This window comes from Eublepharis macularius, chromosome 4 (genome assembly GCF_028583425.1).
Source record: "Eublepharis macularius isolate TG4126 chromosome 4, MPM_Emac_v1.0, whole genome shotgun sequence".
NCBI lineage: Eukaryota > Metazoa > Chordata > Lepidosauria > Squamata > Eublepharidae > Eublepharis > Eublepharis macularius.
The window spans coordinates 22,537,659-22,565,247 of record NC_072793.1 but is presented as its reverse complement, the minus strand read 5'-3'; the positions used below and the strand labels follow the sequence as shown (position 1 = coordinate 22,565,247).

The following is a 27,589-nucleotide window of genomic DNA, read 5'->3' as shown; positions in this document are numbered from 1 at the left end:
AACAAAAAATCCACCTCAAACGATTGATAAAGTGCATTGAAAGTGCATTATCCAACGTGTGCGGAATCAGCCTCAGTCTCCTTTGCCTGAACACCTTCTGTTTGTGAAGTTTATCTTGCTCCTCCTGGAGGGCGGCGATATGTTCCCTAGCTAATGTCACTTCTTGTGGCTCTGGAACATCTGACAACTCGTCGCCGGTGTCAGAATCCTTCTCACATTCGTCTTTCCTGTAGCTCTCTTTCCTTTGTTCTTCTTGCCATTTCTGGGCACGGCGTGTCTTCTCCTGGTCCCAGCTGGGGGTAGGGGGAGGAGGGAAAGTGGAGGGGTTGCATCAGAACCAAGACCTGGCAGGAGACACGCAGCAGCGATGCCCAGTAGAGTTCCCTCTGCCACCCTTACTAACAGAGTCGGCGCTGGGCAACCCAATCAACTCCGGAACACCTCCGGTCCACTCTTGGCCTCCTGCTTACTTGGAAATGGTGATCAGGTGGCGGGAGCTCTCAATTTGGATCTCCATGTAATTGTTTTCCAGCTCCATGAGGTGGCGCCGCACCTCCATCTGTTCCCGGAAGGTGCTAATCAGCTGTTCTCTCAGCTGGTCCATCTCCTGCCTCTCAAAGGGGTTGCCATGGAGCTGCACTTCGGCTGTGACACAAAAGGTGGGGAAGGAGAAGGGCTTCAGGATGCAAAAAGGCCAGTGAACACGTTAAGCGAGAAGAAAAACCACAGGACAGCCACATCCTCCTTCTGCTCACTCCACCTTCCCATCCCAACATGCCACCTCATTTATCTGCCGTTCTAGTGTAAACTCTATGACCTGCTGTCCTCCAGAGAAACATCAAACACACTCCCCCCTTTATGTAGAGATGTCACATTTTGTCAAGAATAAATCCACAAAATATAGATTGCAGAAAACAAGTATTTCCTTGAAGGATGCGGGGGGGGGCGGGGCGGGGAGCTTCATGCAGTGGCAGAAATCACTCCCCCCCCCCCCACCATAGGAATCTGTCTACCTTGAATACTACGGATGTCAGGTCGCAATGGGCGCGGCTCTTGCTGCTCGATCTTCCGCTGTAGCCTCTGGATCTCACTCCGAAGGTCAGCAATGATGCTCGTGTACTGGGCGATGTGATAGGAGACATTAAGAAGATTACGCTTTACCTGCCCAGGCAGAGAGAGAGAGAGAGAGAGAGAGAGATCAAAATGTAAGTGTTTGAAGTACATGGTTCCTTTAAGCCCTGAACGTGGTAAGACAACTCTATGGCATCCCACCAGCTTTTACTGCTAGAAAAGGCTTTTGATATAGTTAGTGAAAGGCAGGGTTGGAGAATGGTTAGAAAATTCAGATGATGTAAAGTGATAAATAAATCGTATGTTGGCCCCAGAAACCTAATTAAAGAATTCTATGTTTGGGCCATTAGCAGAGTCTGCTGTTTAGAGAGGAAGCACGATTATAGGTGGCAGTGAGCTGGTTCTGCTGGCTGGTGTGTGTGCAGGTGAGAAAACAACAAAGAATACACTTGCTTATACTTAGAAAGGATATAAGAGTTCTTTATTGTAGGAACACCACACTCTGATAGGAAAGGAGGATAGATTCTATCTACCTATCTAGTCTAAGGATGGGCATGGATGCTAGGACAAGTCCTGCATCCATGCTTCCAAGATGGAAGGAGGAGAGAGATGGTACCTGGAACAAAGCCAGGAAGAGAAGAGGTGAGAGGAAAGAAGTCAGGAGGAGGAAAACTTGAGAATAGCAATCTACATATCAAAAGGATAGTCAGAGCAGTAAACAGTAAATAGGACGCTCTGACCTCTCTGTCTTTCTAACTCTTTGGTTTCCGTCCCCTGAAACCTGAGGAAAGGGACAGCGCTGAGTCCTCCTCTTCCAACAGAAAGGACTGAGGGGAAATTTAGAGGTTTTGCAAGGGAAGAATATTTATTAGGTTGTGAAATCAAAACTACAGGACACTCTAGAATCCAGGTGTCTATTCCTTGGGAGAAGACGGAGCCTTGCTGGATCAGACCAAAGGCCCGCCTTAACTAACATTGTTTCCAGCACTGACTAGTCGGATGATTCTGGAAAGCACAGAGCTGTTTTGCTCTGAAGTGAAGCAACTTGTATGTCTGAAAGAAGAGCTCTGTTCTCAAACAAAACCTGCTCCCTAAAAATATGTGACAATCTGAGAGCGATTCAAGCATTTAGGAAACTAATATTAATGTTTGGATGTCTGGGACCAGAACACTGAAGGACTGGCTTGACAGCGATGGAACAGGCGGGCTAAACCCCTTTACAGAAACATGAGAGGTCAGGACGCAGGTTGAGCAGAAGGGGTAGAAAAGAGGGCAAGGGCTGCAGGACCGTACTGTGGTGCGGATACTCTTGGCACGCTCGGCATAGGTCAGGGTGCTCCGTGACTCCTCGAAGGCACTGCTGGCAGGGCTGATATGAGCTATCATCACCGTCCGGCTGTTCCCACCAAGTGAGTCCTGCGATTGGAAAACAAGGCTTCATATAGGCCAGAGGCAGCCCTATGACTCTCGAATCCCACATGTATCCATACAAGGGCATCTAATTCCCACAAAAGAGCACGTAGAGCAGAAAATGGCGCCTCTCCCTCTGTAACATCTGGCTCCCTGCCCTGACACGTTTCCCCACAAACAATGCACAATGCGCTTCAAGTCATGCGTCATAGATTCAGAGGAGTTAGCCATGTTAGTTTGTATTTGCAAAATAGTAAAGAGTCCAGCAGCACTTTTCAGACGAACCAACTTTAATGTACCATAAGTTTTCGAGAACCGCAGCTCTCTTCATCAGCATGCATCTGACAAAGAGAGCTGTGGTTCTCGAAAGCTTATGCTACAATAAAGTGGGTTAGTCTTAAAAGTGCTACTGGACTCCTCACTATTCAAGCCATGCCATTAAGTTATAAACGTTGTGAACAGGGAAGGAGAGGATTCAGCACAGGGCTGTCGTTTTTGTTTACCGTACTTTTAGTTTCAGCCTTGGGAGCATAACATTGAACACACTTTAGCACTCCCCACTTCCCAGCAAATCACTTCTTCTTGTCCCAAGAGGAGGATATTAGCCTTAATACAGAAATTAACAGAGGCTCTGCCAGCCCAGCATCCATGGCAAAGGATGCCAACCCCACCTACCTTGAGAAGGCGAGTGAGCTTGCTGTCCCGGTAATTGACATACTTGACGCCTGCCCTGTCGCTGAGAGCGTTGATACAGTTGCCAAGAGCCAGCAGGGAGCGGTTGATGTGAGCGCCCTCCTTCATTCGCTGCCCACGGTTCTGTGTCTGCAGGAGGAGGAGAGGAGGACGGACACGAGAATGGAGCCGTTGTTCTGGCAAAGGCCAAGCAAGGGCCACCCAGTGCCATTTTTCTTGCTTGTAATTTTGGGAGTGGGTTGGAATCTATTGCCCCTATCATCGCTGCACTCTCTTTCGCTCTCTCTCCAGCATACAAGCGGCTTTGAAAGCAGCGGCCTCAGGAAGGAAACGTACGATTGCAAGCGAGGCACAAAAGAACTTGAGTTAAGCTGGGAAGGTTGGGAGATGAGGCTAAGCTCAGGGGAAAGAATGGCATGAAAAAGAATGCGCTGAATAGGACTGGTGCGGGCTAAGGAGGAAGGTGTTGGAGGAGGGAAAAGGGACTGTGGAATAGTTTTTAATTTTCCTCTCCAATACCTGAGCCAAAATAACAGTTTTATGAGTTAAAACGGCAATTAGCTCTGCGTATTTGAGAGTCAGCAGGGTGCAGCAGTTAGAATATCGGACTAGGCCCACCCTGCCCTATAATATTTCATCGCTGAGAGGGTTGTCCCTTTCCCCTCATACCTGCGAGGCCCGCTCAGAGCCAGCTAAGTCAATCATGAAGAGTCGGCCCACGCGCACCTCCTGCATAATATTCTTAATGCGGCTCTTCTGGCGCACGGTGACCTGCAGCACAGCGTGGGAGCGTGAGGAAGCCCGGTTGGCCGCTGTGGACTCTTGGGTCCGCTGCTTATTGCCCTTCATCAGCAGCTGCATTATCTGCGTGGGAAAGAAGCAGCTGAAGGCACGCGAGCACCCTTCGAAACCCATCCAGCAGCCATGAATATCATCCGGCGTGGAGGGAAAGGGAAGCTTCCTTGAGTTTTGGGGAATGGGTTCAACAGTCTAGCCCCTGTACTAGACAGTGTATGTACAGACATACTTGGCTGGCTCCACTCAACATGCAGATCAGACAGAGAGGGATGAATTCCCCAAAGCAAAGTGGAAACCAAGGGGCATGTGTTTCTATAGGTTTGGATCTTGCAAAAATGCACAACTCCTCTGTCTCCCCTTCTCCTGCAGCCCCGAATGCCCTCTGCATGCTGCTCAAGGGGAACAAGGGACTTCCAGGAACAGGAAGAGGGAAGAATGCTGCAGGAGGGGGGAATGGGTGAAAATCAACGACCCCTCCATTGAAACTGACAGGATCCAGTCCTAAGTATTTCTTAGAATCATAGGGTTGGAAGGTACCTCTAGGGTCATCTAGTCCAACCCTGTCTCTATGCTTGTTCCCAAACACACCATCCAAACTCCACCCCTGAAATCCAAAAAGCCAAATCTCATTGGTGGCAGCCAAGTCAGTGGATGTGGACATGGGACCCCACCCTAAAAACAAAACAAACAAACAAAAACTACAAGTCCCATGTTTTTGTTTTTGAACACAATACAGGAGGAAGCTTCTTGGTGAGCTGTCAACTTAAACAGTCACTCTTTCCCCGTGGCTGGTAGTTCTGTACAATTTCTAACCCAGGCCACAGAAAGCAAAGGAGCTACAAATAAAAGGGAAAACTTTGCAAACCTCTCATTCTACAAACAAAAGGCAATTGTGCCCGATATCTTGGTAGGCGCCATTTGGGAATGTATGTATGAGTGATTCCGCACGTTGGATAATGTGCTTCCAATCCTCTTTATAGATCATTTGGAATGGATTTTTGTGTGTGTGTGGAACAAAAAATCCACCTCTAACGACTGATGAAGTGCATTGAAAGTGCATTATCCAACGTGTGCAGAATCATTCTCTGTCTTACTTTACTTCTGTATTATCCCCACATTATGATATACGTGGAAATGTGTTCCTCATCCTTTCCCACATGGAAAATTATTTGCAGTGAAAGCATTCCTTCTTACTCCTTTCCAGAGACAAATAATCCTTTTTTCTCGAGTACACAGTGGCACTTTGAGAACAAATGGAACTAGTTCTGCTTTGGTAATATTGGCGAAAATGTACAATCCAGGAAAAAAACAGGGATTCTTCTGGATTTCACACCGCTCCTCCCAGCAAAAATGATACTAGGTATGATGCTAGGTGCATTTCTAACAAAAAGGTTAGAGTCCAGATGCTGGGCTTGTTTGACCAAGGCTGTCAGTTGTTTACATTCAGTAGGCTGCATTTTCTAGATCTTCCTTCAGAACGATCCCTAATTCACCACAGTAAAGGTACAAAACTATGGCAGGCTCTTCCAGAACATAAGATTAGTAAGTGTGTGTATGGGGGGGGGGTCACTACTCTTGCAGAAGCGCACACAGGAGCAGCAACATTTCTGGCCCTCTGGTCCCCATTCACCTCTTTCGCGTTGATGGTGGACACCTCAGTAATACCGGCCACTTGGATTATACCCCTGGAATCTTCACGCAGATCCAGGTAGCCAAGGGAAGGGTTGAGCAGGTCCCGGATCATCTCGTTGTAGATCTAGTTAAGAAAAAGAGAGCAGATCCCCATGGTAGGGTCCAAAGTAGTGTGGCGGTCATTTTAACATCTTTGAGGAAGGCACCTGCTCAGAGACGTATTATTTATAAGGCTGACTAGGCCGAAGCCTAGGGGCCCCACAGGGATCAGGGGCCCACCAGGGTTTTTTTGCTGAGGCACCCCCCCCACATTAATTGATTATCTTATATAACCTCTATTAGCAAGATAATTAACTGCTTCCTTATTGAAGTGAAACAAATTGTCTCTTATATTAAAAAAAATTATCCATAACTTACATATTTTAATAATTTTAAAATAAACACTTATTCACTTCAAAATATTACAGTGTTAAACAATTACACCCCCAAAATGTGCTTTCCTAAAGAGTTCTACACACGCAATAAAAATATTTTTAATATTGTGATTAAAATTCTTCAGGAGACCCTCAAAATGGATATAGGGCTATGTCCTGCGGCCGAGTACCTACCGTACCAGGGTCAGGCTGGCAGCTGTAGTGGGGTGAAAGACTGAAGTGCCGGAGGGGGCCCAAAATACCTGAACGCCTAGGGGCCCGGCCATGGGTTAATATGGCCCTGCACCTGCCCATCTGGTTGGGTAAACCAGAGTCATGCATGTGGTTGAGAGAAAGATCTTTTGTAGGCACTGCTTCATGCAAGAAGCTAACCATATATGGCATGGTATCTGCACCAGAAGCAGCTGCTAGAGGAGGGAATGTCAAGCCCAAGAGAATTCTTAGCCACTATACAAACCTACCGTTCCTTGAGAAAAGCCCTAGCAGCAAAAGAGGGTTAGAAAATGTAGTTCCGTGTAAGCATGCTGCTTTATTACGCTCTTTGCTGTGTTCAGCACATCTGAAAGCTTTCCTTTTTCGTGTACGAGGGAAAATTGAGCATTAAGTGGATGACTAAGACGTTACAGCTGCCCTCCTAAGAACACTTTCCTAGGAGTAAGCCCCAGTGAATAAAACAAGACTTACTTTTCATTAGACCTGTTTAGGGCTTGCTTCCTAAGTCACCATGGGAAGATAAAATGCCCTTCAAGTAACCTATCCTTGTTTTGCCCATAGCCACAACACTGGGCTTTTAGCAGGACAGGACACTATATGTCAGGACCCAGAACTCTAGGAAGTCATACTGTGGAATCACAACGGGAGACTGCATCAAATTCTTCTCCCCAAATTCCCTCCCCAAGGCTACAAATCGAGGTCTAGAATTGCAGCTGCAGCTGCTTCTTGGGCCATGAAGGTAAGAAGAAGGTGGGTGTGATGCACCTCCTGAATGTCTGATGGTGGAACCTTGAACCCATCATTGGCCATGACTCTCTATGGGCACAACAGGGATATGTTTTGATCCCTTCACCTCTACAGTGAAAGCTTATACCTAGCTCAAAGTAGGATTCTCTAAAGCAAGGATTCTCTAAATGGTGTCCACCACAAAGGCTGTTTTCTCTTGGTCCGACAGCATTAAGTGCCAATTTGTTTCTAGGGGGTCAATATAAAGGGCTGGTATTGCCCTTGAATGCTCTAAACAGCTTAGGACCTGAATGGCCATCTGGCTGTGCTTTGAGAATGGGTTCTGGCACCTTGCTGTGTGTGCCTGAGTTAGCTGAAGTGAAGTTGTATGAACACATGATACAGTTTTCTCAGCCACGGTCCCCAACTGCCACATAAGGTTTATCAGGCCCTCTCACACCTGATCTTCCAGAAATTTGTTAAGACTTGTTTTTATTTCAGAATAGCTTTAATGTGTCTTCAAACTGATAAGGATCTGATGTTTTAATTTACAGTTTTAATTTTTATCTCTCATACGATTACTGCTGATTTCTACTATCTGTTATTTTATCAGCTCTCAACGTATTAATTTTAACTTTTTCTTCTGCGTACTGATATTTTATTTGTGTTTTAAGTTTCTGGTGGTGCTGTTTCAGACTGTTGTTTTAGACAGGGCCTTTTCTGCGGTGGCATCTTTGATTCGGAAACACCCATCCCACCAATATTTCTCTTTGTGCTAAGTTTCTGGCACCAGCTAAAGACGGCCTTGCTTACTCCGGCTTTCTATTGATGAATTTTTTGGGGACATGTGATTTTAATATAGGATTACTGTTTTGTGTTTTTCAAAATCTCTATAAGCCACCTTGAGTGCTCTGATGGTGAAAGTGGGATAGATATTATTAAATAAATGCATATATATTTCGTGCATGTCTCCACAAGTTTATGGTATTTGCTTGCCCGTTCTTTTTTACAGTTCGATCTTGCAAGTTGCCTTTATTATTGTTTTTAGGAGAAAAGTGGGGTATAACTCTTCGAACTTACTGTTGTTAAAAATGGCAAATAGTTCAAATTGTTTCCAGAAGTACCAGTAAGGACTGCAGTGGGACTGCATTTCTTTGCCTTAGGTTGCGTGACTCATCCAGTTTAGTCAAGAAGTTAAAGGGGTTGGTATGGAGACTATTGGCATTACAGCTCAGCCTGTGGCAACAATTATCTTGTTTCGTCAGCCAGTGCTGGATGTCCTGAGTTTAGTTTTGGTCAGCTTCTTTCATACCGCTGCAAATGCATGAAAAACTGCTCTTGCCCTGATGTGCCAAACAGTTCTATAGGCTAAATTCAGTGCCATCAGTCCGAGCTTACTGAAAGCCACAGCTATCATGGGCGAAAGCTTGAATATACCTTAAAAGGGAGTTGATTTAGGAAGAACAGAGAATTGGGCCATGGGAGAAGATCCTGCTCTTCCAGCCCGTCTTCCCTGCTTTGTTGCTGGGTGGCTGTTTGTTCCAAGCTGCTCGCATGTGTCAATATTATACTAGCCTCCATCCTGGTGTGTAACCAAGGGGATTATCTGAGCACAGCGTGGTGTGCTTATCCGCCATAAAAACAGAAGGGATGAATGGGGTGTCTGGAAAGAGGCAACTTTATGGGGTAGGGGGAATAAAGGACTACTGGGCAAGATTTAGAACAGGAATGGATCTTTATTGGGAAGGCTCCTTCCCATGCAACTCTTTGGCACTTGGGTTTTTCAGATCAGAATAGGAATACGGCTGAAAAGTAGAAAATGTGCATTTCTGTAATAAGCAGCGATGTCAACCTGAGTTGTACTTGGCAGCCCAATTTCAGTAATGTTTGCCTGTTGTTTGTAACAGACTTTGTGTATTACAAAGATACAGTTCAGCCTCTTCTCCAAGGAAAACCAGGCGGGAAGTGTCTTGCATTCTAGTAGCACCTCAGAAACAGGTATGTGAATCAGAGCACAGCAGATGAGAAGCCAAAGGCCCTACCAGTAAGCAATCCCTTCCCATCTCTGATGTCTGGTTAGGCTGACCCACACACACATCTTCCAATCTTACCCAGGGCTTTTTTTCTGGGAAAAGAGGTGGTGGAACTCAGTGGGTTGCCCTCGGAGAAAATGGTCACATGGCCGGTGGCCCCGCCCCCTGATCTCCAGACAGATGGGAGTTTAGATTGCCCTCCGTGCCGTGGCATGGAGGACAATCTAAACTCCCCTCTGTCTGGAGATCAGGGGGCGGGGCCACCGGCCATGTGATCATTTTCAAGAGGTTCCGGAACTCCGTTCCACCGCGTTCCAGCTGAAAAAAAGCCCCGCTCTTACCTCTAGGTAGGACATGGACACTTCATACTCCATGTCGTTGCTGGTCTCCTCAATAGAATGGAAAAGATCGTTGAGCGTCCGTACATAGATTCCAGGTTCATTGTCAGTGCCAAGCATGGTATAGGTCTTTCCGCACCCTGAGGATGAAAAGAGAGTAAATGAATTCACGGCTGATAAACAGATAACGTATTTTCATTTTGGGGGGTGGGTAGGTACCGAAAGGTGGAACTCAGTGCAAGTTGATCAGTACTGGGCAGATCGGGCTTCTGTTCAAACAGAAAAAGCTCCCTCCCCCATCCAAATCTTGACAGAAGGCTCTATGTGTTTCATATCTGCAATGAATCTGCTTTTACCGTGGGCTCACAACTGAACATATGTATATTTAAATATGACTTGTGGCGGCTCAGAGAGAACTGAACAGGGTGTGTGTGTGTGTGGCTCCTCCAGCTAGTCACATGACCGTTTAGGTGGGAAAAGTGGTTGCTATGCGGCTTAGGAGAAGCGACCCCCTAATGGAGCTTTAAAGTAGCTTTGAAAAACTTTCTCCAGTCGGCAGACCTGCGTGCAATGGTCCCCAATATTGGACTGCACAGAAGAACGACGCTGAACATTCATCTAGTTTCTCGTCTCAGATTTACTCCACTGTTAGTGAAAAGGGAGTTTATTTTCTACCAGTCAAGGGGCATAGGAAAGCAAGTTCAAAAATCACTTTGAAGGGAGCAAAGCACGTGGACGACAGATACCTTCTTTTGATCCTACTCTACTTCACTTACAGGGAATTCAGCTGGGCGCCCATCAAAGCAATTTTAATCTTCACAGCTACAATGTGAATGCCTGCAGTAACCAGAGCTTGGCTGTCACAAATTGTAGCACAGTGGTTAAGCGGTTTGGCTGCAAATCAGCACTCTACTGGTTCGAATCCCACTACTGCCATGAGCTCAGTAGGCGGCCTTGGGTAAGCCCCTCCTCTAAGCCCCAGCTCCCCAGCTGCATTGTGGGGATAATAATAACACTAACTTGTTCACCACTCTGGGTGAGGCACTAATCTGTCTAGAAGAGTAGTATATAAGTGCAGTTGTTGTTGTTGTTGTTACTACTACTACTACTACTACTACTACTACTACTACTACTGGTAGTAGTAGTAGTAGTAGTAGTAGTAGTAGTAGTAGTAGTAGTAGTAGTAGTAAGACAAAAAGGATTTCCCAGGGATATGTCTCATTCAGAGAAGAGCTTGTTCTCTTACCAGTGGGGCCATAGGCAAAAACAGTAGCATTGTATCCAGAGATGACACCTTCTATGAGGCCCTTGGTGGTGGCACGGTAGACCATCTCCTGCAAGGGTGGGGGGGGGACATCAAAGAAATAAATTGTTTCCAGGGAGACAATGGGAGAAAATTGCCTCAGTATGAGGAAGCAAAGTGCCTTGAATAACATCTCCTCCAACATCAATAGGGTTTGGCTCTTCTGCTAAGTTACTGTCCTGCTGTCAGGTTCACAACGGATAACAGAGATTTGCAAATCCCTAGCGAGCAATCCTTTTTCAGGAAGAAACTGAGCATTCCTCTAGATAGCTGGGTTCCAGAGCCAGTTCAGTGGTGCAGTTAAGTAATTTTAGAATCTGGACTGGATAACCTTCTATGCACCCCCCCGCCCCATCTTGAGATCTCGCTCATTTGAGAGATGCTGATGAGGAGTCTGAGAGAAGCTTCCCAGCTGCTAAATTCTTCTCTTTGTCATACAGTAAATCAGACCCAGAGAAGAATTCTTCCCTCTTCTGCCCTACTCTAATTTATCTATACCTTAAGAATGGTGGGATGGAATGTTTTGTGGCCCATTTTCTATTACCACCTTCCAAAGCCAGACGTGTATCTTTTTCAGAAATCAGAAATTCATTTGGTCAGTTTCAAGCTACGTGGCCCTTTTCAGACTACATACCTTCTTCCAGAACATCGCGAAACGCAGTGCTAAAAACACGGAAGATAGTGTCTTCTCGTGAGTTTTGCACCACATCGCGCAAAACTCTTGCGAGAAGACGCTATCTTCCGTGTTTTTTGCGCTGTGTTTCGCGATGTTCTGGAAGCAGGTATGTGGTGTGAAAAGGGCCCATCTCTCTCTGAAAGCATCTTCCCTACACTGATTTTCTGCTTCATGTGGGGAAGGAGTTAACATGAGAAGCAGCTCAAAGACCAAAATCATCTTTGCTGGCAGCATTCATTCCTCCAAAGCTGGAGGGCAAACAGGCCCAAAAGAACTTGTTCCAGAGAACTGAAAATCCTGAGGGGAAAAAAAGGAAGAAAACACATACCCATGTTGCACAAACAGTCTCATCACATCGACTAGGAGGGGAGGGCAAGTTAAATTCTGCTTCCACACTCAACCAGGTTTGCGTCTGTGTGTATATATGTATGTGTGTGTTTGAGTACCTCGTTTATTACACAGTCTGAGAAATGAGGCACTTTGATGTAACAGGTCAAAAAGGAGAATTCAGAGTTGAGCAATGCCATGCCCTGAGCAATAATTATTAACCACTAGAAGGCAGTACCCATGCAAACCATGAGCCAAGCTACAAGTGACGCCTGACACAGGTTGGACACTTGTCAGCTTCCCTCAAGTTTTGATGGAAAATGTAGGGATCCTGGTCTTGCAGCTGTAATGGAGAGCCAAGCTGTAAAACCAGGATGCCTACATTTCCCATCAAAACTTGAGGGAAGCTGACAAGTGTCCAACCTGTGTCAGGCATCGCTTGTAGCTTGGCTCTGTGACAACTGATTGGTTGTCTGTTCAAAGCAAGCCTCCCCTCTTGTTCCTTCTCTTCCATTCCCCTTCCCAGTGCTTGCTCCAGGTTTAGCAACTGGCATAGCAGAGACAGTTCTCACCAAAGAGCTCCAATTTCACTATAATGTGCAAATTAGTTTGAAATGGAGCTGATGAAACCGGATCTTGAGGTTTGGCCCTGCCATCCCATCTGCCACCTGGTACTGTACCTGAGACAGGCAATAAGGGAAGGCTGGGATTACAGAACCATTTTAGGTCTAAATTAGATGTTACACTGCAAACATTGGCAAAAGGCTTCCAACATTTTTAAGAAGATGACAGCAGAAGCAGGAGAATAGGATGAGACAGGTGCTACTTGCTCTTTCCCCATCTGGCCACTTCCTCTCTCAACTCTCTGCCTTGTTTTTCAACCACAGGGAATAACAGAGGCATTAATGTACCTCCCCCCACCCATGGAAAACCAGCTTGGAAAGAGAGATTTTGATCGGAAAAAATGGTCTGCACTCTACTTTGTTCCTTTGATCCAATTTGCAGCAGTTTTTCATTTAAAATATATATATATCGGCAGAATGTGTTTGTTGCCTTATATCACCTTTGGTCCTGATGGCCCTCCGTGAGTGGATACGGATGTCTGAAATTCTGACCTGTGTAGCAGCAAAATCAAAGGCAACATCAAACATGTAGGATTTCTCCCGAGAGCGGTTAGCGCGTAGCACATCATCGGGGTCCTCCATTGGATCCATCAGGACGACCATCTGAAATGGATTTGTTTGTATACGTGAGAAGACAAGATTCTCTGGAAAAGTCAATAATGCTAGGAAAAGTGGCAGTAGGAAAAGAGGAAGACCTAAAAGAGAGCCAGTTTGGTGTAGTGGTTAGGAGTGTGGGACTCTAATCTGGAGAGCCGGGTTTGATTCCCCACTCCTCCGCTTGAAGCCAGCTGGGTGACCTTGGGCTAGTCACGGTTCTCTGGAGCTCTCTCAGCCCCACCCACCTCATAGGGTGTTTTGTTGTACGGATAATAATAACATACTTTGTAAACCACTCTGAGTGGGCATTAAGTTGTCCTGAAGGGTGTTATATAAATCGAATGTTGTTGTTGTTATTAAAACGAGGTGGCTTGACTCAATAAAATGGTTGTTGTGGATTTTCCGGGCTGTATAACTGTGGTCTTGGCTGACGTTTCGCCAGCAGCTGTGACTGGCATCTTCAGAGGTGTAGCACCAAAAGACAGAGATCTCTCAGTGTCACACTGTGCCAGTCACAGCTGCTGGCGAAACGTCAGGAACTATAATGCCAAGACCACAGCTATACAGCCCAGAAAATCCACAACAACCATCGTTCTCCGGCTGTAAAAGCCTTCAACAATACATGACTCAAAAAAAGTCCTCCAGTTTGCAGGATCTGAGCAAGTCTGTTAATGATAGTACATTTTGGAGGTCTCTCATTCATAGGATTGCCATAGGTCGGAGGCAACTTGACGGCACATAATACACACACATTATCTGAGGGCAGGATAGAAACAAATCACAAGGAGGTGGCTGGGAAGTGGAAGACTTTGGCTTGTATGTTGGGCAAAAGGACGCATTTTGCTGCCATATCCACACAACCCTGCTCTCCAATCCGTTTTTAAATTTTGAGCAGTTACATTTACCCGTCTTTTCTTTGTTTCCTTACTAAAAGGGCACTGAAAGGAAGTGAAGACAGTTATGAGGATGTGGATAATAAAGAATGAGTTGTGTACCCCATGGGAAAACTTTTCCTCTCTGTCACATAATTTTTAGCACTCTTAAATCCTATTGCCTGTCTCCAACATAATTTTAAGACTCGCTCGCTAGAATTTTGCTTCTCTTCAGCGGCTGCAGGTCCTTAATTCAGAATTGCAACTATCTCCCAGGCTGCTTCTATTTATTTTATTATTTTATTTATGTTATTTGTAGTCCCTCTTTCTCCCTGAGACTTTAGTTTCTCATTTCATTAAAGTTGCATTTCACAGTTTGGCGACCACTATCATTTTCAGGGCTAGGCCAAAACACGGGCTGGGAAGTATGTTCTTTACTTCGGGGCTCCTGTTACCAGCAGCACAAACTACAGCAACCTGGGGCCTTGAGAAGTTACTACTCTGTTGGCCAGACAAGGGCAGATCACAAAGCTCCTAGTATTCACACCATTTCCAAAGTTCTTCCTCTTCGGTACAGACCTCAATGGCTCAGAGCCCAACAACTTGTCATTCTTCCTTTCCTTCAATCTGAGAGTGCAGAACTGTAGGAGAAATGGTATCAAGGTGTTCCAGCAAACATTTGGGAGAGCTGGTGCAAGATAGAACTTATCCTATTCTCCAGGATCCTTCTATTTTTCTGGAACTTATCTCCTCTAAGATACAACAGCTTTTAATAATCAGCAAAGCAGCTCTAGCTCCCCTGAGTACTGAGCCTGGAGCCGGCAACTGGCTAATTAGATTGTGCAGCTGTAATAGAGGAGTTGCTGGGAAACACCCAGAGGGACAACTAGCAGGAGGCTGGGCGTTGATAGGAAGCCTGCTAAATTGACCCACCTCTGCCCCCCATAGTCAGTGGAGGTTCTACTAGTTTATGAATTACCACCCTGGTCTAGTAGCACGTTAAAAAGCCTGCCACCAACAGAAGCCTAGATATGCCCAACGGACAGGCCGTAGCGTTCAGCGTTGGCTTGAGAAGGGCTCAAGTCTCCAGCGGGGATGCAGCCATGATCAACAAGGCATATCTCAAGGGAGAGATCTTTTTGATCGGAAGCATCAGTAGGACTGGGTGGTGGCTTCAGAGAACACAAGATCAAGAGGCAATGGACAATACCGGACTGGGTTTTTAGAGCTTTAGCAATGACTGTTACTCTTAGTCTACGTGCCCCCCCCCCGCCTGAGAACCATTAATCTTCTTTGTGTTTCTCTGATCCCTGCCAACCCTAATCTGGGGCGACAAAGAAGGACAGGCCCATACTAGCCATCGGGATGTCCACTGCTAGGCTCAGGGCAGGTTTTGTTTACCGGATTTAATCCCAACAAGATAAGCGACCAGGGAGGGAGTCTGGGAAAAGAAAGCGTTGCTTGTGTGCTCTAGAGGTGAGCGCTGTTGCAGGAGGGGGGAAAAGACTGGACTCTCTGCTGGCACCCACATGTGCATGCTTGCAAGGGGCAGGGCAACATTGTTTTCTCCCGGCACTGAAAATGGGAAGAAATGCTTAGACGTTTCATTTTGAAACGAGGCTAGTTCCCTGTGGAACTTCAGTAAGTGGGAACCCCAGGGTGCTTTTCTATGATGTGTTTGATGTTCCCAGGGGTGGTTCAGTAATACCATCTCCAGGGGCCAGAATGGAAGTAATCAGGGTTTTTTTTCAGCAGGAACGCGGTGGAACGGAGTTCCGGCACCTCTTGAAAGTGGTCACATGGCCGGTGGCTGCACAGCAGCGTGGAGGGCAATCTAAACTCCCCTCTGTCTGGAGATCAGGGGGCGGGGCCACCAGCCATGTGACCATTTTCGCCAAGGGCGATTTACACTTTAAAAAACTCCCCCCCTTGTTCCAGCTGACCCAAAGTGACGTCATTGTGCGGTCTTGAGTTCCACCGCTGAGTTCCACCACCTCTTTTCCCAGAAAAAAAGCCCTGGAAGTAATCATATGCATGAGCAGGGCTCATTTCGAGGGGGAACGCACAGGAACGCAGTTCCCCAAAGAGGTCACATGTCAGGTGGCCCCGCCCACCTGGCTCTCAGCCATTTTGGGCCCATTTTAGCCTGGATTGGGGCCAAAATGGCCTGGATTGGGCCTCTGATAGATGGTGGATCACTTTCCTGCTCATCAGCGGCCCCATCCTGACCATTTTGGGCCCCTTTTCAGCCATTTTCAGCCCCCTTTTTGCCATTTTGGGCCCAATTTCGGCCCTGAATGGCCAGGATTGGGTCCAAAACAGCAAGGATAGGTGATGGCAAGAGGTATGGCATATGCTAATGAGTTATGCTAATGAATTCCTCCAGTTCTTTTTCTACAAAATGACCCGTGCATGAGACCAGCATTGCTCCTGGAGACCCCTGCCTGAAGCTTTCAGAGAGGGTGGGAAGGCTTTTTGAGTTTAATCATTCAGTAGTAGGACTCGATATCTGCCACCAAAACAGCTACCAATGGCTCAGGAGTTGCCAGCAGCTATACCCAGTAAGCACAGCTTGTCTTCCTTGTGTATGTACACAGATCAGATTGCCATAGAGAACAACATTCGGTTGGGTTTCATCCTCTCTAAGAGGCCTCAAAAGGGGCTCAGTGTAAAACGGCGACTTGCAAAGACAGAGGGATAGATTAGCCACAAAACATTTACCAGGACAATCGAGAAGCATCTACCGGAATGGTTGCTTCCTTAAGAAGCACAATCCTTCTAGCTGCATGAAGTAAATAAGTAGCTCCGCCTGCTAATATTTACAGAGGCAGCCACATAAAAGCATTTCAATGCACTCCAGTGCTGTTAAAGAAACAATAATGGAGCCGACATACTGGCTGGACTGCCTCTTCGGTAGGAGCCACCAAGAGCGCTATGATTATCATCACGAGGGCTGTTTGCAGTCTCAAAGCTGAGGGGTGTCAGCGCCGTTTGAGCTCATGCTTGGACTTTTTCAATGTCAGCCCCAGTTGTTTGGGAGTGTGGGAACTGCCATCTCCGGCGATCTTTAGAACAAATTACCAGACTGAACAATTTATGTACTTGCTTCATTTATATTTTATTTTTCTTGCCAATGGAGATTCAAAGGGGGCTTACACTGTTCTTCTCCCCTCCGTTTTATCCTCACAAGAACCCTGTGAGGTAGCCTAGGCTGAAAGCATGTGACTGGGCCAAGGTCGCCTTCCATGGTTAAAGCAGGGAATCAAAGCTGGGTCTCACAGTTCCTAGCCCAACACTTTAACTACAATACCACAATGGCTCTTTCGAAATTAACCTGCTCCTGTGTTGACGGTCTGATAATCTGCTGTTTGCTGTTTTCTTTCTTTCTTTTACTTCATTTATACCCCACCTTTCTACTCAATGGGGATCCAAAGCAGCTTGCGTTGTTGTCCTCTCCTCCATTTATCCCACAACACCCCTGTGAGGTGGGTCTGGGGGAGAATGTGTAACGGGCCCAAGTTTTAATATTTTTGTTGTCTACGGCATTGTCTGTATCTATGGAAACTGGCTATGAGTATAGGACAGAAAAGCAGTATACAAATATTTTAAAACAACAAACAAATGCTGAACTTTGGTGTTAATGGGGTTTGAATAGTTCCAGGAGAGGCTGCTCCACAGGCTCTAGGGTACAGGGAGAGAATGAAAAGAGACAGGATCGAAACTCCTTTCCCTTTTTGAGGCGTTTCTACCCTACAAAGGGAAATAGGTCATGAGGGTCTGAAAATTCTTGGGGGCTCAGGGGTCCAGCAGCCAGGGCTTTTTTTCAGCGGGAATGTGGTGGAACGGAGTTCCGGCACCTCTTGAAAATGGTCACATGGCCGGTGGCCCCGCCCCCTGATCTCCAGACAGAGGGGAGTATAGGTTGCCCTCCACGCCACGTGTAGGGCATTCTAAACTCCTCTCTGTCTGGAGTTCAGGGGGCGGGGCCACCGACCATGTGACCATTTTCACCGAGGGCGTTTTAAACTTTAAAAAACTCCTCCCTTGTTCCAGGTGACCCAAGGTGGCATCATTGTGCGGTCCTGAGTTCCACCACCACTTTTCCCAGAAAAAAAGCCCTGCCAGCAGCCTTCTTCTAAGTCTGGAGGTGGTTTGGCGAAGAAGGACCTCAGCCTTTTGCAGAGTCAGACAGAGGATGTCATGGAACAACAGTACACTTTTAAAAGGGAGGCATCTTCATTATGAGTAAAAGGGTTTATTTCTTGGGAAGCATTTCCTGGAGACAGCATATTTCTGAAACCCCATCGGCAAGTATGGCACCCAGGCATCAAGATGAGAGAAGCATGGCAAAGCGATCAAAGAAAGCCACAGGGGCAGAAAAGGTAAATCTCATGATGGGAACCTTAAAAACAATGATCAAAGCGAGAAGTAACAATCTGTATTCATAAAAAGTAGTTCATTGTATGTCGAAAAAGTTCTCTTCATTCTAGCAGATAATGGGGTGGATAAGGATTCAGACAAACTTGTGTTGTTTTTGTGCTGCAAGTTATCTGATTTCAGTCATGGTGAATGTCCAAGTGCATGCAAAGAGTCCGAGGTGGACTTTGCAGATCTCAAAAGTCAATTACAGTTTTTGAATCACTGTGAAAAGAAAAGTGCTTCCAAATGTTAACACGGTGCAGCTAAGCAATCTCCAAGTTAAGCAACTGTTGAAGTTTAGATATGGGAACTTCAAGAGGTGTGAAACAGAATTATAATTTCACATTGTATTTGTCAGTGCCACATGTATAATATTGTTTATTAGTATTCCTGTTATTCCAAGGAAAATTAATGTGTGTGGGGGGAAAGCGCTCTGTCAAGCTGCACCAAAAGACCGACGAAACTGCAGTTGCAGAAGAAACGCCTAAAAACGGTTGGAAAACACTCTGCAACCGTTTTGAAAACGGAGGCATCTGGAGTCAAGAGGAAAAGCCGCCAGCGGGCTGTCCCTTTAAGGATGTGTGGCAACAGCCTAAATTAAAATTCGCAACCATTTTTCTTCATTCCTGAGCATGTGAATGGTAAAAGTGCTCTGAGGAATCCTCCAATTGCCACCTGGCTCCCCCCCCACCCAAGCTCTCAGCATGTGATCACCCATGTGCAGATCAAAAAAATACATTTGAAAGGGAGGCAGACAACGGTGACGAAAGTGCCTGACCTCCCCTCCAAACCTACTTTTTATAGGCACTGCTGAAGCTGCCTGCAACCACAAAGCGCAAGATAAGCACTTTTGGAGAGTATACGTGGATGTTGAGTTTTCAAAGCAACTTAGCAAAACACACACAATAAGCAGGACAAGCAGGGTTCATTTTGAGAGGGAACGCACAGGAACGCAGTTCTGGTAGTTCTCCAAAGAGGTCACATGTCAGGTGACCCCGCCCACCTGATCTGCGGCCATTTTGTGCCCATTGCGGCCTGGCTTGGGGCTGAAACGGCCAGGATCGGGGCCAAAACAGCTAGGACTGGTCCCAAAATGGCCCAGATTGGGCCTCTGATGGGTGGTGCATCATTCTCCCACTCAGCAGCAGCCCGATCCTGACCATTTTGGGCCCCTTTTCGGCCATTTTCAGCCCCTTTTTGCATTTTGGGCCCAATTTCGGCCTTGAATGGCCAGGATTGGGTCCAAAACAGCCAGGACAGGTGATTTCAGGGGGTGTGGCATATGTAAACCACTTATGCTAATGACACACTTCCGGTGATGTCAAAGGGTGTGGCATATGCTAATGAGTTATGCTAATGAGTTCCTGCAGCTCTTTTTCTACGAAATGGACCCTGGGGACAAGGGTAGAAAAGACTGGCTATGCAGAAGTAGCCTTATATTGTGTTTGAAATTCAAAAAGTTCAGTCTGAGATTCTGGAAAGTTTTGATGAATACGGATTTTGTAGTTATCGCTACCCAGTATGTTTTCTACTCGATCTCATCCAATGCAGATTTCCTCTGCATGCTAAAATACGATCTTTGTTCATTTTGGAAGGACAGCACCTTGTCAGGAACATGAAACAGTCCCAAAGCTGGTGGTGTGTATACTTAAGCACAAATACAAATACTTAAAACTACGTATTTTAAAAAAGTTTGCACAGGAGCTACAAACAAGTTAGAGGACTCGTGCCATCACTTTTGTCTCTTAATTTGGACTTTCTGCTGTAACAAACTACTTCCGTAATTGTTCCGCTTTGCATTTCTGATTTGAGAGCTACAAACTCATTCTTTCAAAACTTCAGTGGCCACTAGCCACAAACTTATGTCTTTTTCAATTGTATTATGGGTTCTGGAGGAACTTCCAATAAACTGTAATTACTGGGAAATGAGGCCAACTTAAAGTAACCATCTGGGAAATGCTCCAGTCTATACATTAGAACAATTATTGAATTCCTTTCCAAGCCCCAGCAACCCACCCAATAAAAATACCCAGAAGTTGTGCCAAGCATGAACCGTCCTTGGAAAATGGGGTAGGAGGCAACTGGGGGCTGTGCATGAATGCGCAAACAGGAGTGAAGGTTGATGAGAGGAAAGCATGACTGAAGTGGGAGTGATGTAGCTGGACTCAACTGGACACAGCATGACTGCCAAAGAATTTCTGAGAGGCAACATGACTGTGCTATCAGATTGGGTACAGGGGTCATTTTGTAGAAAAAGAGCTGGAGGAACTCATTAGCGTAACTCATTAGCATATGCCACACTTCTTGCCATTGCCAGAAGTGTGTCATTAGTATAACTAATGGCATTTGCATATGCCACACCCCCTGACATCATCTATTCTGGCTGTTTTGGACCCAATCCTGACCATTCAGGGCCGAAATTGGGCCCAAAATGGCAAAAAGGGGCCGAAAGGGGCCCAAAATGGTCAGGATCAGGCCGCTGATGAGCGGGATCCACCACCCATCAGAGGCCCGGTCCGGGCCGTTTCAGCCACCTGACATGTGACCTCTCTGGGGAACTGCCGGAACTGCTTTCCTGCGCGTTCCCCCTCGAAATGAGCCCTGATTGGGTATACGTGTGTGGTAATAGGGGCAGGCAGGTGCTACTGAACCATAAGGCTGGCTGATATTCTGAGTGCAGACAAACTGAAGTATTTTCCCCTTCAGCACCTGGATGGATCTGAACGGTCACCCTCTTTCAGGTAAGGGTGCAGGTAACTTTCAGCAAGAAGAACAGCCTGTGCTGGCAGCTCTTGACTATTGTGCTTGGAGAATCAGGGCATTGTTTCAGCGGGCATTAATGGGCGCTTTGTGAACAATGCCAAAAATGCTGCTGGCCGGCCTCATAACTTCACTCAGACAATTGGGCCTCTGTGGCCCAGTCCTGAGGTTTCAGCGCAGGGATCTGAAGGGAGAGGGAAAGGTGACCTACTCTGGAGAGGGCCATCTGCAAATAGGGTAGCCCCTTTTTTTTAAACAAACAGAGGCAAGCGCCATATATTTAACAACTCGGTCGCAAGCAGAAATTCAACACATAAAAAGGTTCTTCCATCTCTGCTAGCCTGTGCCAGAAAACAGCTTCACTAGTGAATTACTGCCTGTTACATGTTGGAGATACAAATCCTACTCAGCTAGAGATAAACAGGACTGACCTTTGCTAGGATTTAATGGAGTAGGGGGAAGAGTCCTGTATATACAGGGCCAATGCATGCAAAGCAGGAGTGAGTGTGCTCAGGGGCTTTTTTCTTGGAAAAGAGGTGGCAGAACTCTCAAGAGGGAAATGAGGAAGGAACACACGGGAGTCTTTGAAATAGTATTATTTTCACACCCTATTGCCGAGTATTTTCAAGAGGTTCCACCGCATTCCCGCTGAAAAAAAGCCCTGGGTGTACTGATCCAACCCTCACTAGCATGCAACCTACTAATCTGGGCCTCCAGGTGGTAGCTGGACATCTGCCGGAATTACAATTAATCTCCAGCCAACAGACATCAGTTCCCCTGGAGAAAATGTCTCCTTTGGAGGGTGAACTCTACGGCATTATACCCTGCTGAGGTCCCTTCCATCCTTAAACCCCACCTTCTCCAGGCGGCACCCCCAAAATCTCCAGGAATCTCGCAACCTGGAGCTGGCAACCCTAGTACAGCACTCGGCATACAGATTCAAATTGTACACTTGAAAGATCAAAGAGTACGCTTGCAGGATCCACCACCATGATTAGGGCTGCTGCTCCTAATTGCAAGAACAGAGTCTGTGCCTACACAACACAAACACGTATCGGTTGGGAATAGCATGCTTGTTCCTGCTGCATGTATGCATGCGTGTGATAGGATTTGGGGTAGCTTTTTGAAAAAAGGATCTCTTAGAAAACTTAAGACTTACAACACTTCGGACCAGGGCTTTTTTTCTGGGAAAAGAGGTGGTGGAACTCAGTGGTGGAACTCAGGACCGCACAATGATGTCACTTTGGATCATCTGGAACAAGGGGAGAGTTTTTTAAAGGTTAAATCGCCCTCGATGAAAATGGTCACATGGCCGGTGGCCCTGCCCCCTGATCTCCAGACAGAGGGAAGTTTAGATCGCCCTCCGCTCCATGGCGCGGAGGGCAATCTTAACACCCCCTCTGTCTGGAGATCAGGGGGCGGGGCCACCGGCCATGTGACCATTTTCAAGAGGTGCCGGAACTCCGTTCCACCGCGTTCCTGCTGAAAAAAGCCCTGCTTAGGACACTAACCACTAGAACATATAGGCGTTTTTTCGGCAGGAAAGCAGTGAAACGGAGTTCCGGCACATCTTGAAAATACTCACGTGTCCGGTGGCCCAGCCCCACCGATCTCCAGACAGAGATCAGTTCCCCTCATTTCCCTCTTAGGAGTTCCACCACCTCTTTTCCCAGAAAAAATGCCCTGTATGAAACTGCCTTACATCTAGTCTGCTCACTGGTCTGTCTAGCACAGTTATTGCCTACTGTAACCAGCGGCAGCTTTTCCAGTTCCCCAACTGCTACTGCCTGGCATCCTTTAACTGGAGAGGCCAGAGCTTTATGCATGCAAAGCATGCGAGTCATACGTGCTGAGCCATTATGTGCTGGGTCATACCAATGTCCAGATGCCAGCTCTGCCCTCATATCTACCCAGGAAATACAACTGCAGGACCCAATGGCGTCAACTACACTATCTCTGGCTCTTACAGCTGCTCATCCTCCAACGTGATATATGCCCTCATGTGCCAGCAATGTCCGTCAGCTCTGTACATTGGACAAATCAGCCTACCTCTGCGCAAAAGAATAAATGGACACAAATCTGACATTAAAAATGGCAACATCCAGAAACCAGTGGGAGAACACTTCGATCTACCAGGACATTCCATCAAGAACTTAACGGTCACTGTGGTTCAAAAGAAACCTTTCAAAAACAGAATCCAACGGGAAGCTGCTGAATTGGAATTCATATGTAAATTTGACTCAGTCAGGCTTGGATTGAATAGGGACTATGAATGGTTATCTCATTATCAGAAGCTACTGATCCCATTATCAGAAGCTACTGTTTGCATCTACTCCTCCCTGCCCTCTCCACCTATATATCTGACCAGTTTCTTCTTACCCTCCATGCATCTGACGAAGAGAACTGTGATTCTTGAAAGCTTATGCTACAGTAAAGTTGGTTAGTCTTAAAGGTGCTACTAGACTCTTTTCTGTTTTTATTGAATTATTGTATATATTCTTTATTTTAAATGTTGAAATGTTTTAATGTTTGGGGTTCACCACCTTGGGGACCCTACAGGAGTGGAATGGTTGCTTAGAAATGTTTTACTCAGGAGGGCTGTATTGTAGGGAGGGGGTCTCAGATGCTTCGCTAATGAGTTAAGGACCACAGACTTCACCACTATGTTGCCTTACATATTATCTGTTGTTTTAAATATGTACTCCATGAACTACCCGTGCTTCATGTTGTCTAATGTCAGTCCTGGTATTGGATCCTTGCTAATGCTATGTCTTTGTAAACTTGTATTTATTTACCCTATGGCATTGTTTTGGAAATGTCCTTGACACTGTATAAAAATGTCCTTGACACTGATTGTACTAATCTCACACTATGTAATCCACCTTGAGTCTTAGTGAGAAAGGCAGACTATAAATAACATAAATAAAATTAAAAAAATGTAACAGCTATGAGCCCGTTTTCATTAGCATCATAACACTTTGTGGGTGGGGAGAGGGGATAACTCTCCCATTTGTTCCCTTTCCTGGGCCGTTTCCACACGACTCACCTTCAATCGGAACGCTGCGAACAAAATCCGGAAGATAGCGTTGTCTCACACGAGTTTTGCGCGATGTTGCACAAAACTCACACGAGAAAACGCTATCTTCCGTGTTTTTTTCGCAATGTTCCGATTGAAGGTGAGTCGTGTGGAAACGGCCCTGATGTAAACTAGCTTTGGGTTCTATTCATCCCAGTTGTTTCCCTGCAGGGCAAGCAGCACCTCTAAGAGCCGAGCTACAAGTGACGCCTGACACAGGTTGGACACTTGTCAGCTTCCCTCAAGTTTTGAGGGGAAATGTGGGCGTCCTGGTTTTACAGCTTGGCTCTCCATTACAGCTGCAAGACCAGGATGCCTACATTTCCCATCAAAACTTGAGGGAAGCTGACAAGTGTCCAACCTGTGTCAGGCGTCACTTGTAGCTTGGCTCTCAGTTGCCGATTTACACTGAGAAAAGGGCAGATTAATTGTACACCTTTGCCCAGCATTGCCAGCCTAATCCAAATGGAACACTTCATAGGCTCATAACATGTTGACTTTTAAAGAGATAGGTGAGCCCATCAGTTGTGTCATCCGGAGCTGATTCAGGGTACATCATTGGGTGTGTTGCCCATCATCTTTTGCTGCAGAGCTAGCAAGGATTCAGAGGCATGGCTCAGCCTGGCTGGTGATGGCAAGTGACTAGCAAGTGACCAACGGGAGTCATCTCCTCCTACAAAACAAACATCTGGGAGAAAGCGGAGTCCAAGTAGTGTATGGGCACACTCCTTGACGGGCTGTTCCAAGTTGCTACTTGGACGGCTCGAGTGGAAAAGGGTCTGATCCACCACCCCAAAGTGGTGCCCATGGGCACTACAGCACCTGCTGACACCTTGCCTGCCAAGTGTTTTTATAATGTGGGCGGGGCCAGGTGGGGATTTTGCCCAGCAAGGCTTCTGATTGGCCATTGGAGAGTTGATTAGTTGTGCAGATTTATAAAAATGTTGCTTTGGCAGCAGCTGTCACTGCAACACAAGGATCTTATCTGTGTAACTGAAGATATGTTGGGGCACTGCAGTAATTTTGTGGCTGGTTTAAGGCTGCCTGGTGGGGGTGGGGTATCCCCTGCTCCCACCCTCCATCTCCACTTACTTGGCCAGTGCAGGGGGGGCACAGGCCTCCCGGGTGTGCTCTGGGGGTGGCATGATCACATCACTCCTGGGAGTGACATCACTGCGCTGCCTTGGGAGATAACAAGAAAGGTGAGTGCTAGGTCCACCCTTCGCACTGGGAGGTAGGGTTGCCAGCCTCCAGGTGGTCACTGGAGATCTCCCGGAATTACTACTGATCTCCAGGTGACAGAGATCAGTCCCCCTGGAGAAACTGGCTGCTTTGGAGGGTGGACTCTATGGGATTATACCCCACTGAGGCCACTCCCCTCCCCAAACCCCACCTCTCTAGGCTCCACCCTCCAAATCTCCAGGAATTTCCCAACCTGGACTTGGCAACCTTACTGGGAGGGTAAGGCTGGCTAGTTCCACTTTCTGCAGCAACCATTTTGTGGCGGCACATACCACATTGTGCTAAAGGTGCCTGCAGACTCAAAATTTGGGGACCCTGGCCTACTCAGACCCTCTGAACTCTTATGGATATCACTTTATTGTCAGATATAAATTTTTCTATGGGGGCTAAAGAACTTAAGATCTCCAAGTAGAATCATTCTTGCCTCTCATTAGATAATGCTTAGTTACGTCATGGAAAAATCTCTACTTTTTATGGTTGCATGTGAAGGGGGCATGCATACCAGAGAGCCATTTGAGAAAGCTGTTTTATCGCCAATTTTGTTTGATCTTCCACCTGCGCTCTTTATAGGTTAATGCCACTGCTGGGCAACGGGCATATTAAAATATCCATATATTTAAATGAATAAACACAATGGAACAGGGATCATTGTTTTGTTTTTCCCATCTAGAAGGGATGATAGAAGAGGTCGCTTAAAGGAGTCCGCCTCGTGCAAAAAAGCCTATGAGGTGGGGTGGGGGAGAAATAAAGGCTGAGAGTCGAGACCTAGGGAAGTCCAATGTCACAGTCAGAGACGGAGCTTTGCCCTTCCTCTTACCTCAACACCTTTCCTAGTAATGTTAACTCTTTGGCGAGCAAAAGGTGTAAAGGCATAACACGCTTATTGACAATAATTGATTCCGCACACATGGGATAATGCACTTTCAATGCACTTTAGCAATCGTTTTGAAGTGGATTTTTTGTTTCACACACGAAAAATTCAGTTCCAAATGCTCTCTAAAGAGGATTGGAAATGCATTATCCAACGTGTGCGGAATCAACATGTGTCTGGATTCGATGATTCTAGGGGAGTAGCTATGTTAGTTTTATTGTAGCAAAATAAAACAGAAATGTCTGGTCAGGGGAACCTTCAAGATGAACAACATTTAATAATAATAATAACAACATTCTATTTATATACTGCCCTTCAGGATGACTTAACACTCACTCGGAGCAGGTTAGAAACTGTGTTATTATTATCCCCACAACAAAACACCCTGTGAGGTGGGTGGGCCTGAGAGAGCTCTGAGAGAGCTGTGACTGACCCAAGGTCACCCAGCCGGCTTCAAGCAGAGGAGTGGGGAATCAAACCCGGTTCTCCAGATTAGAGTCCTGCTGCTCTTAACCACGACGCCAAACTGGCTCTCCAGCTTCACTTCACCAAGCTATTCCTGCTTCATCTTTTGTGAGTCAGGGATTGGAGGTGGGGTGAGGATAGTTATATATGGTCTGGGCCCCCACAGAGAAAGAAAATAGAAAGATGGACGTTTGTTTTGCCTACTGAATTCTGGCCCCGAAAATAAGCTCGACAGCGAATCAGGCCCATAGCAAGTGGCTCTAATCTTGTGACAAAATTGTTCCTAGGCTCACACCTGAAGCAGGGAAGCGAATAATATCAAAAGGGGTCTCCACTAATCCCTCGGTTAGTCCCGTCCCATGGCCTGGCAACAGTCTCCCCTCTCCTTTTTTTTGTATCCAGTGCCTTATTGTCAGGACAACAAGTCACTCCCATAAACAATTTGCTGCTGGCACTTGGAATACCACATTGTCCTCAGCAGGATGTGGTCGGGAGGGCAGTCTCCAAGGCAACTCGGGTCCTAGGAGAAGAGGAAGAACCCCTTCATCAGCATCACAGTGGGAGCAAGAATAACTACGGTGAACAATTCCACCTCCCTGCGCCGACAGCCATCTTCTGCTTGCAACGGAGAGAAGAAAAACAACTGAAGGTCAAAGCGAAGGAAGCAGCAAGGCAAAAAGGACTCGACAAAATCCCCAGAATTGCCCGGAGACTTTCGCCTCGTACAAGTGCCAGACTTGTCAGCATTAACATCCTGTCTGCCAAGATGTGCAAAACTCCAGGGTCCAGGAAGCCCTAAAGGCTGAGGGAGCAGGGCAAGATGCCACAAGGTATTAGTCGCAGCGTAACAGTTCTTCTAAACAAGTTGGTGAACATGCCTCTTGAATGTGAGGAAGTTCCCAGAGGGGATCTCTGTGTGGAGGCCCACAATACCTCTTGGCAGGCCTGGCAGCATTCTAATCCTAACCAACTTCACTGCAGCATAAGCTTTCAAGAAACACCGCTCTCTT

The 27,589-nt window shown here is 46.5% G+C and overlaps 1 protein-coding gene across 3 annotated transcripts in view; it reads right to left on the bottom strand.

Moving 5' to 3' along the window:
- The window catches only part of KIF19 (kinesin family member 19), a 46,921-nt gene that overhangs the window by 10,877 nt on the left and 8,455 nt on the right, over positions 1–27,589 (bottom strand). For all 3 annotated transcript variants that reach the window (XM_054977048.1, XM_054977049.1, XM_054977050.1), the window contains exons 3-12: positions 12,770–12,880; positions 10,595–10,682; positions 9,352–9,488; positions 5,603–5,728; positions 3,844–4,038; positions 3,157–3,303; positions 2,365–2,487; positions 1,014–1,161; positions 471–645; positions 95–293 (exon numbers count right to left, since the gene is read on the bottom strand). In XM_054977048.1, the coding sequence (XP_054833023.1) occupies positions 95–293; positions 471–645; positions 1,014–1,161; positions 2,365–2,487; positions 3,157–3,303; positions 3,844–4,038; positions 5,603–5,728; positions 9,352–9,488; positions 10,595–10,682; positions 12,770–12,880 (1,449 nt within the window). The remainder of the gene's footprint in view (positions 1–94; positions 294–470; positions 646–1,013; positions 1,162–2,364; positions 2,488–3,156; positions 3,304–3,843; positions 4,039–5,602; positions 5,729–9,351; positions 9,489–10,594; positions 10,683–12,769; positions 12,881–27,589) is intronic.